The sequence below is a fragment of the Eucyclogobius newberryi genome, unplaced genomic scaffold (assembly GCF_026437365.1).
Source record: "Eucyclogobius newberryi isolate DKJ021-1_F unplaced genomic scaffold, fEucNew1.0.hap1 SCAF_16, whole genome shotgun sequence".
NCBI classification, from domain to species: Eukaryota; Metazoa; Chordata; class Actinopteri; order Gobiiformes; family Gobiidae; genus Eucyclogobius; species Eucyclogobius newberryi.
This window is the reverse complement of record NW_027315790.1, coordinates 19,228,355-19,246,472: the sequence shown is the minus strand read 5'-3', so window position 1 is coordinate 19,246,472 and position 18,118 is coordinate 19,228,355. Positions and strand designations below refer to the sequence as shown.

Below are 18,118 nucleotides of genomic sequence, written 5' to 3'. Positions count from 1 at the left end.
TCTCTCTCTCTCACTCTCTCTCTTGTTCTCTCTCTCTCTCTCTCTCTCTCTCTCTCTCTCTCTCTCTCTCTCTCTCACTCTCTCTCTTGTTCTCTCTCTCTCTCTCTCTCTCTCTCTCTCTCTCTCTCACTCTCTCTCTTGTTCTCTCTCTCTTGTTCTCTCTCTCTCTCTCTCTCTCTCTCTCTCTCTCTCTCTCTCTCACTCTCTCTCTTGTTCTCTCTCTCTCTCACTCTCTCTCTTGTTCTCTCCCCTCTTTCCCTCTCTCTCCTCCCTTCCCTCTTTCCCTCTCTCTCCATTTCTCCCCCTTTCCCTCTCTCTTTCTCCCTCTCTCCCCCTTGCCTCTCTCTCTCTCACTCTCTCTCTTGCGCTCTCCCCCCTTCTCTCCCCTCTTTCCCTCTCTCTCTCTTTCCCTCTCTCTCTCCCCCTTCCCTATCTCTCCTTCTCTCTTTCTTCCCCCCTTTCCCTCGCTCATTCTCTTCCCCCCTCTCTCTGTCTCTTTCTCTCACCCCCCTTCCCTTTCTCTCTCTCTTCCCCCCATTCCCCCCTCTCTCCTTCTCTCACCCCTTCTCTCTTTCCCCCCCCTCTCTCTCCCTCTTTCTACCCCCGTTTCCCTCTACCTCTCTCTCTTCCCGCCCTTGCCCCCTCTCTCTCTCCCTCTCTCTCTCTTCTTTCCCCAGAACACACCCTCCTCCTCCTCCTCTTCCTCCTCCTCCTTCTCCTCCTCCTCCTCCTCCTCCTCCTCCTCCTCCTCCTCCTCCTCCTCCTCCTCCTCCTCCTCCTCCTCCTCCTCTTCCTCCTTGTCCAGTACGCGCCACCGCGGAGTCAAAGCGGCTTGCGCGCGGAGGACTGCTGCGCGGACTAAAGCGCCTCTCGCACGACCCCCCGGTGCACCTCATCTGGCTAGTCATGGCAGACGGGGGACCACCCCGCGGTCACGGAGCCCCGGGACTGAACTGAACCTGCGCAGCCACCGATTTAGGGGGGGAACGTTTTTTTTGACGTGTGCCCGAAGTATGAACGCGCCGCAACAGGAGAACGACCGCCAGGTAAGTTCCGCGCGCTGTCTGGCACTGGATGAACTTGGGGACAGGACGGGAAGGTCTTTCTCTTGATCGGAGAGGGGGATGATTGACTGTTGGATGTGTTGTTGGGCGGAGGTTTGTTTGTTTGTTTGTTTATTTGTTTGTTTGTGGGGACTGCACTGCGTTTGGGACGCGTTAATGAGACCAAAGATGAGACAGAACCCGGGGTTTGATAGTTCAATCTTTGTTACTGCGTTGCATTGTTATTCATTTAATGCACTAGTTTCTTGGTATGTCGAATATTTGGAGCTTTGCAGTAATTTCCCCAAATGATGCTTCTTGGGCATTAGATAAAATCATTAAAAATAATAGGTCTGGTCATTAGTCCTGGTTTGAGAGGGCCATGGTTTAAGTCTTAAAGGTCAAATATTAAGTTATAGATAAAGTTAGGGACAGATGTTACTATAGAAAGAATTATTTTATCATAACCTATAGTAATAAAAAACGTTTTGACATTTACTAGACCTAAAATTATTATTATGTGTATTATGTGTATTATGTGTGGTGGCTCATCAAAACTACGTCAAATGCAGATTTCTGAATGATTCACTGCGTTGTCATGGCCATTTGCTCCATATGTTTCCAAATGTGGCCCACGGTGTAAAAGGTTTGAACCCCCTGAGTTACATGATCCATTACAGTTATGAATGATTATAGTAAATATGACTCAGGTGACAGTTATTCAACTTCACTAACAGCAGATGCTCCTCAACAGTAAAAAACTATTTATTTTAGTGTGGAACTAGACAACAGACTTTCCTTTTTCTGGCCTTTGGAACTGGTGGTTGGGGGTTTGATCCTCTGTACTTTGACACCAAATGCTTGATTTTCAGTTTGCTGGTATAAAGTGGTAAGAGGCTAGTTCTAAATCGTGGCTGTAGTTTGTATCAGTTTGGTTTGGGTTAAGTCTTGGATTAAGTCTTTTGTTCAGCCCATGTTAAGGACTTTTAGTTCTCTAAGCCTTTAGTCCTGGTTTAAAGTCTGAACACAGCTCGAATCTAGTCAGTGTATTCATGTTCTTTAGTGTTCTTTAGTCCTTTAGTGTTCTTTAGTCCTTTAGTGTTCTTTAGTCCAACTGGTTTGACATCCCGGACAATGGAACACTTGAAGGTCACAAATGTTGTCCTCTCTGGTCCACGCAACAGGTCTCAACAAGATCTGAAACCTGCAGGAGTAAGTATTAAACAAATATATATTAGGGATATACAATTTAATAACACATAACAACATTTAAAACCACAATGATTTAAACAAAAAACAAAAAAGCCAGTGTAAATAAATTCAATCTAAATCAGAACAAACTGTATCAAACAGTCACAAAGCAAACCACTCTACATAGTGTAAAAGAAACTGAACAAAATTCAGTAAAAACATACACTTCAAAAGGTCATCTGGCATATGTTTTTCCATATTATTGCTATTTTACCATCACATCAATAATTTACTTTCATATTTACGGCATCAGACCAAGTTACAGGTCAGATCTGTGGAGAGGCTGACAGTTAGTAGGCTTGTAATTTTGCGCAGTAAAGATAATGAAATAAATGCTGCGCTGCGGAACATTCCAGAAAGGTTCCGCACCTTCAATGCACAGCAACAGTATCAGTAGATGTGTTTATAATGTCGTTGCTTGGCTTGGACCGCTGCCCTCCTCAGACACTTGTAGATCTTGGGCTCTGATCCAGGCTCCTGTAGAAGTCTAATACAATCACACAGTTTGTCCTTAAAAGGCTCCCGTAGACTGTCCACAGGTCGTTTAATGAACAGAGCGGCGGCGGAGTTCTTCAGGAACCCTTCAGAGCGCAGGGAAAACTCAAGCAGACGTGTGCAGCATGTTCCAATGGTGTACATTACAGAACGCAGGTATAAAATGTAGCAGCAAATGGATTCATGTTTTTGTCCTTCTGTGGTTTATAACTATTTAGAACAATCTTGTGCAACGTTAGCTTCATTTTCAACTTGATTTAAGCTCATTTTAGAAATGATTTACGCTAATTCTAGAGATGATTTAGCCTTATTTTAGACATGTTTTAGACTAATTTTAGACATGATTTAGGCTCATTTTAGACATGATTTAGACTAATTTTAGAGATGATTTAGGCTCATTTTAGAGATGATTTAGGCTCATTTTAGACTTGATTTAGGCTCATTTTAGACTTGATTTAGGCTCATTTTAGACATAATTTAGGCTAATTTTAGACATGATTTAGGCTCATTTTAAACATGATTTAGGCTCATTTTAGGCTTGATTTAGGCTCATTTTAGACCTGATTTAGGCTCATTTTAGACTTGATTTAGGCTCATTTTAGACATTATTTAGGCTAATTCTAGACTTGATTTAGCAAAATTCTTGACCACATTTAGCACCAATTTGAGCCTGATAAAATACTGATTTGGATCTGGTTGTACTGGGAGGTATCGCCTACTACAGTCGTCCAACACAACAACATCAAGCACTTAGCTAGAGATTTTGATTCATTTATTTAGCTTTAGTTTATAGTTTATTCCCCCTTCATCCCTTGAAATGGACAAAAAAGTATGAATAGTGACCAACAACGTGAACAACTCTCAATGAATCAACACAATATTGATATGTATATTCTGCGCTCAAGCCATTTTAATTAATGTTGATACAGTTTTTTGTTTTGATAGTTTTAAATCCGTTTGAGAGAAGGCTGAAATCTGTCTGAAAGAACAGCTTGTAGAGGTCTAAGCTACAGGGTCAGCAGCTGTATATATATACATATTTTTATCAATTCTTGTTTGCAAAGGAAATTGGGTTTACTGAAAAATTGCAGTTTTTGCGATTTCCTGATCGCGATTTCTCTTCAATAGCGATGTATCTTGCGTTGGTAAAGACTGAGAGGCTGTGAGGGATGATGGTTCTGCAGCTGCGGTGGAGATGAGTTGGAGAGTTGATCTGAAATGGAAGTCGGTCCTTACAGTTTCCAAATGAATGCTTTCTTTGCCCCCAATTGAGAGCCTGTTTTCCCTGAGCCGAGCAGACATATCCAGGGTACGGCGTAGCATCCAGTTTATGTGAGGACCCATTCACTGTGAACACTTACATCAGAGTCAAACATAGACTTAGGAGAACCTGCATTGTCATTATTGATCAGGCATAATAAGTTAATTATTTGGGTGGTCATGTTTTGCTGACAAATATGATGTAAAATGTAGAATATAGGCAGGTGATGTTGACATTAAATACAGTTTATTATTCCAATGACAAATATTCTCACCATCTGCCTAGTATGTTCTGTCAACAGCAACTTTGTAGCACTCTGCCCAAGATAAATGACCTCTCGAGGATAAGAACGTTTATTCTATCCATCAGAAATGTGCTAAAATGTGCCTGTAAACCTGTAAGTATCACACAAAACGGAAATTGACTGTAAAAGTGACAACGTATTTCACATTTTCAATCAGCTCTTTTTGCTACATTCGACTTGTCTATCCAAAATGCCATTAAATTGTGAATTGTTTATGTATTTCTGGTTGAATTACATACACACATTACACCATATTCACACTACAGATATTTCTGAAGCTTAAACGGTCAGTAAAGATGATTTAGCATAATATGAGACATTTCTTTTAACCTTTTTATAACAGTGTTTCTTCATCTTTCATTTTACTCAAAGTTGTATTCTGAGTGAGTCCTGCATGTTTGAGTTAATCCTGTATTGTCCTGCAACTGCGGCTCGAGTGCTCAGAAAATACCGGTTTTCAGTTACCCCCTATCCCCGCCCACATCGCTATACTTAATTCCAATTATTTGAAAAATTAAGACTCTGAGTGATACTTATTGTATTGATGATTCTGAATAGCCAAAAAGCCACTTAAAAGATTAAATAGTAAAAAAAAACATACTAATACGGTGAAATGTCACTTTGAAGGGGCAGGGCTTATCAGTTCTGCAGTTTTGAACAGGAAGTCAATGGATCTGTTTCTCTTATTAAGCCATTTTAGACCAATATAGACCAAATTACAATGAACAAAATGTAAAAATAATGATTTATTTATGCTATAGTTCAACACTAAAGCTCCTGAAAGAAAACACACTATACCCTCCTTTAATAAACTTATGTTGTGATGAGGCACATTCACTAGTTGAAATTGTTTAAGCTGCTGTACCACGCATCTCAACACACTTTTAACTAGAGTAATTATATTTCTCAAGAAAAACTTTAACTTGAGTAAAATATTTTGTCTTTCCACTATGAGTAAGTAATAGTAAATAAACACCAAAAATACACAAAAACTGTATTCTGGTATAAGTATAAGAGAAAAACAAAACACTGCTCTCAATGCTTCAAATCAAACGTAACTGTCCCAAATACCTTTTAGTTGTTTAGTGGCGGTCTTTGCACAGTTTTGTCTCCGGTCCACAGCTAACTGGAGACAGACCTGTGTAAACCCTGTGTAAACCCTGTGAGCTCCATGTTTTCCCCCCTCCTCTCCCGTTGTGTGTTTACAGGCCGCCTCTGTGGTGAGCTCAGGCTGACGACCACATGCGCAACTGTTTCCTGTTTGCTGTTTGTGTACCGCCTTTTCGCTTTGAAGCCCGACACGGCAACACCGCTCTGAACTTTGAGTCATTCTCATTGTGGATCAGATTCATGTTGAAAATATGGTGTCTGACCCTGGTTTGTCCTGAGAAAAGGACGTGAAACGCAGTTCATCACAGCTGTTATTACACCATTGGGCACTGAAAAGAGTAAAAAGAAGGAAGTAACATGTCGGCCTGTCACTATAACACGTTTCAAAGGGCGATATATTGCTACAAAAATACTATGATGAACAATAATTTTTTTAATTTTTTAATTTTATGACGCTGACACAATAACTCAAAATCCAGATAATCCTAGAAAAAAAGGGGTTTTCTAAATGTACGATATGATTAAAAAAACACATCAGTTCTTTTTTTTAGGATCGATATAATTAGTTAAAGACTCATTCAACCCTTTTTAAATCCCCACCATTTTTTACTATAAATATTGCAAAAAATTCCATCCTATTATTTATTGAACGAGAAGTAGATGTAATAATTATTATGACTAGGGATGTCCAGATTATGAGGTTAATCGCTAATCGTGATTATTTAGGTCACAATATAATCTTAAAGACTAAAATATTTACACTTTTTATTCAATTTATAGAAAAGTGACCATTTCCAATCTAAATTAGGTCTTTTTTTAGTTAAATTAAAAGAAATGTGGCAATTTTAGAAGCGAAGTTAAGTCCTTTCTTCTCAAACTTCCCTCAAAAATATAAACCTAAACGTAAAGTGCTTTTTTATCTTGCTTTTTATATCAAACTGATCATTCAGAAAGTTTGATTCATAAAGCAGATCACATTTTGAGGAGCGCTAATGGTAAGGAAGAAAAATTCAGGATTTTGTCGTTGTTTTGGTCACTGTTTACTCTCACAATAATCAGTAATAATAATTGTGACACTAAAATTTGAAATCGTTACATCACTAATTGAGACAGGCCTGTGCCATGATGTGTCAAATCAACGCGGGTGTGACGAACCTGACCGCCAATCACAAAGCTTTCTGTGGATGCGACTGCTGGATCCATGTAGTCCATAATATGGACATTAGTTTCAAAACAGCTTTGGAAAAAAAGTTCAACACAAAAATGTCCATATAAACTGATTGTTTATATCCTTGTAGAAAAATTGTATTTTATATTATAATTATATTTTCTGGATTCTCACTTCTTCGTTGTGTAGCGTGGGGGATATTGCTTTTCTTTGCCTCCACTCTATGACATTAAACTTGTTTGTCTTACATCTCTTCAATCACATGTGTTTTCATAGCACAAAAAAACCTTGAAGAACATGCAATTTTATGAGTGGGCTCATCTCGCCACAGATTAGGGGCTTCATCTATAAAGGGTTGCGTGGGAATTTTGTATACCAATTATACTTGATAAATCTGACTTATGACTTATGATTGAGACTCAGATTCAGGAGGAGCAGAGTGGTTTTGGTCCCGGTCGTGGAACACTGGACCAGCTCTATACCCTCCATCGGGTGCTCGAGGGTTCATGGGAGTTTTCCCAACCAGTCCACATGTGCTTTGTGGATCTGGAGAAGGCTTTCGACCGTGTCCCTCGGGGTGTCCTTTGGGGGGTGCTCCGGGAGTACGGGGTCCGGGGCCCTTAGCTCAGGGCTGTCCGGTCCCTGTATGACCGGAGCAGGAGCTGTGTTTGCATTGCCGGCAGTAAGTCAGACCTGTTCCCAGTGCATGTTGGACTCCGCCAGGGCTGCCCTTTGTCACCGGTTCTGTTCATAATTTTTATGGACAGAATTTCTAGGCGCAGTCAGGGGTCGGAGGGTGTCTGGTTTGGGGATCACAGTATCTCATCTCTGCTGTTTGCAGACGATGTTGTCCTGATGGCTCCATCAAACCCGGATCTGCAACATGCACTGGGACGGTTTGCAGCCGAGTGTGAAGCGGCTGGGATGAGAATCAGCACCTCCAAATCCGAGGCCATGGTTCTCGACCATAAAGCGGTAGAAAATGGATGGATGGACTAAACATGAGCCAATAATCAGTGGGTTTGACAATGGGACATAGAAACACCACGTGTGGAGCAGAGAGCGGCCTACAGGCCCCTGAGCTGTAATGTGGCCTGCTGGCTCCACCTGCCCATCTCAATGGAGTGAGATATGTTTAATGCTGCACTCAAACTGTTTTATTAAGAAAACCCCGTGAAGACATTAGGGGCATTTCATTCATCCCATAATATTACCTATCATTACTGGCAGAATGTGAAATTTATTTACTATAAATGTCTCCTTCTTCTCCAATTTTGTTCGAAATATTGTTGAATTGTTGTTGCTAACGTGTGCTAGCTCTGCTTTGCTAAGGATTGCTTACTATTACTGTTTTTATTTCATAATTGTTGTTTTAATCTGTTTGTATTTTACAAAAAAAAATTTCTGTGTTGTTTTAATATACGTAGTTCTTAATCATGCTTTGTTCAAAGAACTCTATAATCACAAACCATCACTGGTTTATTATCACAAGATCAAGTCAATGTTTGGTGTGAAATTCCTATTTTAGACCTCTATATGCTCAATAGTGGACCAATGGTTAAAGTTTGCTTCAGGGATACATTTAGGCACCTTTACTGTTTCAGTGCTACTCACACCCGCTGCTGGTACATTTATGTTAGTCTGTGTAGCTAAAATAAGCGGTTGATGACGCTCTCTTTTGTCTCCACAGCTTTGTATCCGGGCGAGCTGAGGCCGTCTCTGTGATGAAGTCCAAGAAGTCCCAGGACGAGTCCTCCTCCCCATCCCAACGGCGGAGGTCCTGCTTCAGCCTCAGGGGCCGCAGGAAGAAGTCCGGAGCCATCCGAGGCAAGCTGCGCATGCGCTCACTGCCCGGGGCCTTCATTCTGCTGGGCCTCGTGGTGGTGGTGGTGGGTACTGCACTGGCTGTGGCTGGATACTGGCCCTACAGGTTGTCCAAGACAGCGGTGTTAGCAGAGGGGGAGGAGTCACCATCTGGGTGGAACCTGGGAGCGAAGGGTCTTCTGTCCACAGCCAGAGGTGAGGATTCATTTATTACTACTAATAACTATGGAACTTTCTCAATATTACTTTAGATTGAACAATATACCTACTTAGACCACGATGCTTTGCTCCGTTGCAGTGCAGCTAACATGAATGACTGTAATTTGGGAATGTGTCAGTAATAATAGCAGTAGAGGTTCCTTTGCACTTTGTAACTTTTCTAGTGAGGTCATCTCTGCAGGTTGCCACTTTTGTTCCCATGAATATGATATGATATTAAACACAGCTAAGTATCTTGCATTAATTAAATTACAGGGTTTTATTGCAGACCAATTTAAATTATAATTATTATCATAGAAAATAGCAAATTCTCTCCCCAGAGATCTCACCTGTAAAGTGGCCTGATTGGTGCCACTTTGTTTCCATTGGTTAAGTTGAATGTCATACAGTGTAACATCTCCAAGGAGATAAGCAGGTGACCTACGCTCCACTAGCAACATTACATAGTGCACCTTCAAGGCAATTTTAAAGAAAAAGTTGCCTGTCTACAATGCATTGACAAGTACTGTGTATCTTCTTTCCAGGAATTATGAATATTTGCCCTTAAAACATTTCTCGAAAAACAAATCAGTTCTGTAATAATCACACACATTTACAGTAAACAAGACTATCAGACTAAATGCTGCAAATACACTACTTTGACAGATAATATTTTCCTTCCGGTTATTGAGCTTTGTTTCTTACAAAATTGCATTTGCCAGTTTGCATAATTTTGCAAAGGCATGTATTATTTAATACCCACAGGTCTGGCACTAACGGAGCGTGTGGATGAGTTTGAGAGGGATTCTGCTGCGCTCTGGCTCTGTTTCTGCCCACAGTGCACAGCAACAGTTTGAGCGAGTTCTGTCTAGAAAGAGAATGGCACTTTTTGTCTGGAATAATATAAATGCACATTAAAAAGTATGGTAACACTTTATAATAACTACACTTGGTAAAGCATTAACAAATACTGGTAGTTTGTTAAGAATGATTCAGGCTTAGTAACTACTCTATTAATACTCTAACTCCTAACCTTAATCAAGTAGTTACAGAGCCTGAATCATGCTTAATAAACTATTTGTTCATTATGAATTAAGTCTTTGTTCATGCTTTGTTCAGGCAAATTAAGGTGGAAATATTGCAAAGCGGTATATGTCTAATTGTCATATATGATCTAAACATAAACAAGATAATTACTCTTTTTAATTAAAGGCGCTGTACCTGATGTTTGCTAGCTTAAAAATATTTTAAAACAAATCAGTTCATTTGAAACTATTTGAAGCGGTCCAGTCTTTCAGGGCTGGAGCAAGTTTTGCCGTCACAGTAAAGCTAACAGCAACTAGCATGCTAACAGCACACTTTGCATTTAGGAAGAATAAAACACATACAACTATAAATAGATGCTGGATTTATTTGTTTGATTATTTAATATGGGACAGTGCACATGAATCAACATGTACATGTGCCAGAGTCAGCCATGCAGACTACAGTTCATCTGTCGTCCCACTGGCAGGTTGATGGAGACAGACAACAGGACGTGTAAGAGGCCCAAAACACTCCAGACACATGACTCAAGTACAACGAGGATCAGTGAGATACAATACTTCAACTACAAAGAATAGAATATGCTAAAAGTACACACTACACACACAACATTGAAGCGACTTGAGAATAGACAAATAACAATACAAGACAGAGACGTCTGAGATGTTAAGAATAAAACACAAAGGTTAGTTCATGTTATGTTCACGTCTGATTGTCCAAGAGAACACTTCTACTAAAGCTATGAAATGATGTCATGTTCCTCAGTTCTGTGGGACCAGATTCCTGAAAACTCTTGTATGATTTTGATTTTTTGTCCAGTGTTTTCACAGTCTGCTTGTAGAGTCTTTCTCCACAGAATTGCAGTACAGTTTTGAGGCCTCTGTTGTCGAATTATGAGGAAATTCACCAAATTAAATGTTATTTTGATTCTAACATTTTTAACAACTGAGAGTCCATAATAACAACCTAAATACTAAACATCTACTATAGTCCTTAGACTTAGGTTTTATTAACATTGAGATGTCCTGGTGACATGATTTTTTTTAAACCAATCACTGACTGACACATTACAGCCTGCTGAAGCTTGGGTTTTATACATCATATCAGAGAATCTACTCTTGACCCAAACACATTGTTCTCTATCTTTGTAGTAAGAGTCTACCCACTGTAGGACTTTTGGTGCAAAGTTAAATTTGGATAATTTGGCATCAAAATATCAGACTTGACGTATCAAAGGCTTTTGATGGCCCCAACCACACCCCCTTGTCTAGTTTAGCCTTGATATTCTCTATAAGATAAATGGTGAAGAATTCAGATGTGAAATGATTTGTTCTGAAATGCATTTTTCTAGTAATTTTGATATTGCTGTGAGAAGACTTACAGGTCTATAATTGCTTGTTTCCATTTGTTCATCTGACTTTAAAATGGGTGTGATCACAGCTGTTTTCCATGCTCCTGTCAGGTATAGCCTCTTTAAATGCAGAAAGTGCAACTTTTCTAAGTAAGTTTGAGCCTGGAATTACATAAAATGTAACTTGATGTGTTTTAAATGACAACATATACATAATTCAGTATGTGGGTAGTATATGAATTGCTCATGAGATAATTTGTTGAGACAGAAAGACGGTAGGAACAAGACAATATGAAGTCTCCCTTGTTGAAATTATGCCATATTTACCGTTTCCATTAATGACAAAAACAGATGATTTTATTCTTGATGATTTATGATGACATTGCTTGCGTGTGTCCCTTGCAGCCAGCCTGGTGCACAGCGACCGCATGAAGCTGCTCGGCCCGGTCATCATGGGCGTGGGCCTGTTCATCCTGATCTGTGCCAACACCGTCCTGTACGAGAACCGCGACCGAGAGACGCAAATGCTCCTGGCCCAGATGAGGAGCGTCATCTGCTCCGTGTCCGCCGCCGTGCCCTCCGCCGACCTCCAGGAGATCGCCGTCACCAACTCCATGACCAAGCACTACCAGTGGGTCAGCAGCCTCCCCGCCGCGCACCTCAACATCATGTGTCTCCAGCAACTAGCCTGCTCCGAACCCATTCTGCGGACGCACTCGGGCGAAAGGGACTACCACCAGGCCGTGCTGCAAACAGAAGCCCTCCACCACCAAGAGTCGGAATCCACGCCGTCGCTCAAATCGTCCAAATCGAACTCGTGCAATTCCAGCCCGACGCACTTCAAAACGCCGCCGATTTCTGACGACCTTTCGCCGAAACGCACCGTTCCGTCCATCAAGGTCGACAACTGCCTGGTTTCGGCCGGTTCCATGTCGACGCTCGGGGTGGAGGAGAACGTGGATGTGCCGCTGGTTCTGCCCAGACGATGCCACAGTCTGAGTTATAGGACTAACCCATACAAACATGGCGTCCATTTGAAGGCACTGCTCAAAACAACCAATCCGGACACCAAGCAGTTAGCGGGCCAGCGGAATGTGCGCAGTCCTCATGTGTGTGTTAGTATCCCGGGACAAATTGTGGATAGTATGTCAGAGGATTTAACGCACCGGAGCTGGCCCAGACTAGACTTGGGGATCGGGAGGCGGTATCTGAAATTGGAAAATAAGGAGGATTCTGTGGACAAATTGTTAGACCAATTGGAGAATCAGTGCTCGCAATGGGATAAAAGCTTCGGGTCAGGACCTTTCCAATGATGGGAACAGTTTGGAGCACTGTTTGTGTTGTTTTTTGAAATGCTATAGTGAACCATTTGCACAGTGTTTTGGCCAATTTATAAGCCAATTGCCCTTCCTAGCCACATATACTGTGACGGGCATTGCGGGTTGTGCATTTTCTTGCCTATCGACGCAAAAGTAGTTTGAGGCTTGAACCAGCTACTCTTCAGTTAGAGGGAAAATACTCAATGCCGGTTACCGGTTGGTTGCTTTTAAGGAGTAAAGGTTTTTTTTTCTTAAGTGTGAAATATGCAAACACTAAAGGGATTACTTTGCAATGCAATTTGTCAGGATCTTCCAAACGCGCTTGAAGATTTTTTGGTCTTAAGTGGAATTTGTTTATGCAATGAAAGGAGTAGACGAGACAGAACGCCGAGCCAAGTCTGTCCCAGATGAGCTAAGTGACCATTGTTTACTATTGTTTGGCCTGGCAGACCTCCGCACGTTAGCCATTCCAACTGTGGTTTGGACGGACCTATACAAAGTATAATTTTCACTGTGGAATTATTTCTGAACCAAAACGCGGGGCCTTGAGCAAGCCGCGAGTGACGAAAAGGAGCTATACTTTGTGCAAAGATGTCCCACTCTCTGATGCAATGCATGGCAGTGGTGTACAGTGTCATGCGCCTGATGCAGAACCCTGTGTGTTCTCTTTGTGACCAGTGTCTGTCTATGGGTTTGTGTTGTCCTCTGTTGTGTCCAGTTCTTTGCAGGTAATACTCTATTTGTTCATTCTGTCAGTGCAGTTCAAATCAATGCACTTTTAGGTCAAAATACAATGTCTTTTTTCTAAAGAGGACATAGTATGCTTTTTTGTTTTAGCTTTATAGTATCAGCAGTAATATTAGTTAGCCAATACATTCAGTAGACTCATTCTGATCATCTGAGCGCTTATATTATGTCCTCTAAAAATTAGTATTACTTTAGTCCAGTTGATATGTTTTTCTTTTGCCATGGAACCTTCCGGGATGACAGAGGAAGTACGCAGACAAAGCCGATATCTGTTAGTGTCATGTTGACAAATAGACCTGATGTCAATTTGAATTTTCAACATTTTACATCGCATTGTTGGCAGTAATATACTTGTTCCTAGAGTTCAAAGTGCATCTAAAAATCCGCCACCTGCGTGTCCCAAAAGAGATGTTATGGCTGTTTCTGAAACGTTCCAGGCACAGCATTAATCTCATCTAACTTGCATTTGTCCATTTTTCTTGCTGTAAAGTAAGTTAAAAAAAATAAAGTAAAAGGTGGTATGGGGGTTATTTACAGATCTGACCATGAGATATGTTTATTGCCTGTGGAACATTCCAGACACAGCAATAACCAAGAAAGTTACAGTGTGCCCCTTTAAAGTGCTTTTGACAAGTTTGACTACATATTTCACTAAAACGTACTGAACATGAGCATATTTAAAGATTTTTTTTCCCCAGTTTGACCATTTTAGTGATGTTTATAATGGACATGTGCAGCAGATGTGACTCGAGGTAATTGCATAACTGTTACCTACAGCAACCATATCATCACAAATAACCACTGTTGTTAATATGTACCACAGGGACTATCCCAATAAAACATTTGAAGACCTGAGAACTTGTCATATGCACTTTTCAACTATAAAACATGGATACAATTGGCCTTCCCTTAAAAAACAAGCTATGATCACTTTTCTCACATGGATTATTACAGCAGCATGAGGTCTTAGCTTAAATGATCAAAAAATTGGACAAAAATGGGACAAAACCCGGAACTAAATCATGAAGTCCATAGAAGAAATGAACAAAAATGATTGAAAAAAGATTAAAAGATTAAAAGAGGTATTTTAAAATGTATTATACTTTGTCTTCCACATACGGCAGTTCAAAATCTAATTATTGGGCTGATTATTCCGGTTATCTGATTCTGGTCTGGCCGTGCAAATGTACCCAGCGTTGCACCACTATGTAATGGAAAACTTTATAATGACGTGAAGGAATGACCAAATTTCAGATAGGATCTTACTCTGCAGTTCTAAGGTTACCGTAGCGACATGCAGACCCCGGGCTGAAGCTGTACTTTTCTGTGGCGTAAACATAGCTTTGGGAACAGGACATCACTGTGAGGTTTGCGGAAGGTCAGAGAAGCAATATCTTTTCAATCATTTTGAAAAAGAACCATCTGTGTCCTCAGACATGATGTACCACGTTCAAAGCAGACTTGATTTGACTGAAATCAAAACCGCATATTTATTCATGAATAAAGGTGTATTTTCTGTAACATGTCAGTGCATTATGTCTGGTGTTTTGGTTGTTATAAAATGTGAAGTCCCAACAGAAACACAAGGGACAGAGAAAGAAATATCTACGTTTCCACAAGTACTTATGTAAGAGGTGTGTGGAACTTAAAGGGGACATATTATTCATTCGTTTACTCAAAGTTATATTTTAATTCATTCATGCATTTCTGAGTATTCCTGTATTGTCCTGCCCTTGAGGATCGAGTGCCCAAAAAATTCCTCCTTTCACCTACCCCCTATCCCCGCCCACATCCGTGTACTTAGTGTGATTATTTGAAAAATGAAGACTCAAGCTGTATCTGAATGTCCACACTATTCCCTACATAGGGCCTTATATAAGGCTCACGCAATTTTGTAGAGCCGGCCGAATGTCCAGCAGGTGAAAAACTGGTTCACTCAAACTCAGGCTTTTAGATAGGATTTGAAAACACCCCGTCCAAATTATTTTGTCCGGGGGCACGGTAGGCGAAATAGTAGCTTTGGAATTCTCCGGACTAATAAAAAGCATTTCACAATTTAAAAGGTTATGGAAAGCCAATATGATCACACTCTGCCACTTGGGAGCGGCGTATCGCGGCGTATTTTCCGACGCTTTTACAAAATAAAGCGGCGCTCGCTCAGCGTTCTCTTAATTTACGATATACGGCGCTCCTAAGTGGCGGAGTGTGATTATATTGGCTTCCCATATTATCGAGCAGTGCAAGCAGAAAAGTTCCACTACGGCGCGAGCACAGAGGCGGCGCGCGCACGGACGGTGATCTGGTGAACAGGTGCCAAATAAACATTTGGGACCAGAATGGAAGTCGTCTATGTTATCGAGTGTAGCTTGTAAACTAAATGATAGCGTTGTATGTTACTTGAATAAAAACATGATCTTTGTTTTCCAGCCTGGCGCTATCTTTTGGGTAGCGGAGGTCGTAGCGGTGGCCGTCCCTGCACTCGAAAATGCCCGTCCACATTTTAAAATACCCCGTACAAAATACGGGAAGACGGCCCTCTATCTAAAAGCCTGCTCAAACTCACTGTTGACTCGAGAATATGAACAAAACACTTCAAACCGTTACATCGAAAGTTGATAGCATTACCCGCTTACCTTGATCACCATCACAGGCAAAAAAATGAATAATCCAGTCCGTTTGTTGTTGAACGTGAAATTCAGGATGGTGATTATTTGTCCTTAAATGTGTGCGTGTCAGGCAGATTTGACCAATATTTATTACAGAAATGCATTTTTATCTGAGTTTTGCTGACTTTTTTCCAACTCAATCACATGACCAGTGGTGAGGAGAAAGTAGCGAGCTGAGTGTCCGAATCGCTCTGTAACTGAGTGCACTATAAAGTCTGCTAAATAGTGCAGGACTATTTAGTGAATGACGGGTCAGGGGACGCAGCCTCAGAGTGATACATGTAAGATCTAAAATGTCCGAAATAAAAACACCTAAATGATAATCTTCTGCTATTTATAGTGCAGAACAGGAAGTCTGGACCTGTTTCTATTTTTAAGCTGTTTTACATCAATATTACGGTTACTGCAACAAAAATCTACATTTGTTAGAATTCAATACTAAGTACCTAAAAAGCATAATATGTCTCCTTTAGAATACATCACGATAAACATTGTTTTAAAGTTGGGGTTTATTGCAGGTCAGAGGTCTGCGGTAGAATGTGTCGTTAATGGGTCAAAATGCAGTTATTTAGTCCTGGTTTATGGTTAATATCTCTGTAATTACTGAGCCGTCGGCACAAATGAACTAAAGTCAAATGATATCGTTTCTAGCAAGGCAAAAGTGGCATTATTCAAACAAATGTGTCATTGATGTCTGCTGAAAAGACGATTCATAAGATTCATATGGCAAGCTTGTCTCATTAAGGTTAATCATTTGTGTGAATTTTTTGTTTATATATTTTTATAGGGTGCGATTAAGAACTGATCGCGTTCAATTGTGGATGTGTTTTCTAAGCTTTTATCCCTTTAAACAAAATGAACTAATGGTGAATGACAACATGGTGGCACTATTCATCATGGTGTTATCAATGACTGACAAGAGAAAATTACAGCTGTGCCTCCTCAGTGCACAAGCTTTCAAATGTGATGGATGCACAGGGACGGGATGATTTGTGAGTTAACCTTCAGGCCTCTGTATTAATACAACATGCATATTTATCATACAGCATACATGTTTCCTGGCAACGTCCAATAAATCAAGTTTCAAAATGGATTCAGTTCAAAAGTGCAGATTTAAACACATTTGAACTTATCCAAGAATCCCATGCATTTCCCAAAATTGTAGCAGTTTATGCAGGATTTGCAAGTTGTTTTAATTTAAAATTTCAAAAAAAAATATTTTAGACGTGAAAATAATGTCTGGTGTGTTTTATCAGCGGTTGATTCATATTTTGATTGCAGTAAAATACATTTGACTTTTGAAAACATTGCTGAGATTACTTTTCAAGATGTCACTTACTGTATCTGTTTTTGCAAATATATATATTATATTTTGATATACTTTGATTGAGGACATGCTTTTGCCTAACTCCAACTTTTCTATTTCAACTGAAAACAAGCTAAACTCTCACAATGTGTGACATGAGTCTGAAACATACTGTCACTACAAAATAAAGTTAAATAAATGAATTGATGACATTAAGTTGTGGTTCATTTTTTTAATTTAAACCCTATTTATAAGGCAAATCGTTTTAATTCTCATAACTCACTTTACATGTTCCTAATTGTCCAAATCTTGTTGCTGAACGTTCAGTCATGATCCAATGGGAGGCTCTAACGTCTTTTGCCAATTAGTTCAAGGCAGTTTGTGTATGGCTCGCATTGGACCACCATTTTATTCAGTTTCAGACGACTTTATTAGGGGCAATTAGTTTGAGCAGTAAAAAACGCACATCGGGAACAACCAAACAAACTGCAAAAACACGCAAGCAATTCTAAACAAAGGGATTAGGTCAGTTGAGGTCAGTAAATAGCACCTAATGAAATACTTTACATCTAAATTAGCACTTATATTTAAGATTTTAAAGGTGAATACAGTGGCAGTAGGGATAAAAGATTTCAGACAGACAAACAAATTTTGACTTTATTTGGTGCATTTGTACAGTACCTGTTGTAAATATTAATGAGAGTTTCACAGCAATCTAGTGCAACGAAAAGAAGAAAAATCTGTTGAAAATGACAGGAAGGACATTTTTTCATAATTTACACAAAAGGGACAACGTTTGTTACACTCTAAAACGTTAATTCACCAAAATAAAGGTGCTCTCATATATTTTTATCCGGCAAATTTTGGCCCAGTAGTTGCTAGGTAATTTCCTACTGTGATGTCATCAATTACAACCAGGAGGTAAAAAAATAAACAAAACAAAAACAAGCTATTCTGAGATATAGTTGGTATATTTTTTAGCAAAATATAAAATACATTTCTGTTAACTGCATTTTAGTTCAATGAATTGT

At 40.0% G+C, this 18,118-nt stretch overlaps 1 protein-coding gene across 1 annotated transcript; it reads left to right on the top strand.

Annotated features, from left to right (window-relative positions):
- Positions 1-884: 884 nt before the first annotated feature.
- On the top strand, positions 885-12,569 carry tmem200b (transmembrane protein 200B). The gene is made up of 3 exons (XM_072447812.1): positions 885-1,046; positions 8,323-8,651; positions 11,455-12,569. Exons 2-3 carry the CDS (start codon positions 8,357-8,359, stop codon positions 12,360-12,362), a joined length of 1,203 nt encoding a protein of 400 aa, XP_072303913.1. The 5' UTR covers positions 885-1,046; positions 8,323-8,356; the 3' UTR covers positions 12,363-12,569.
- The last annotated feature ends 5,549 nt before the right edge of the window (positions 12,570-18,118 follow it).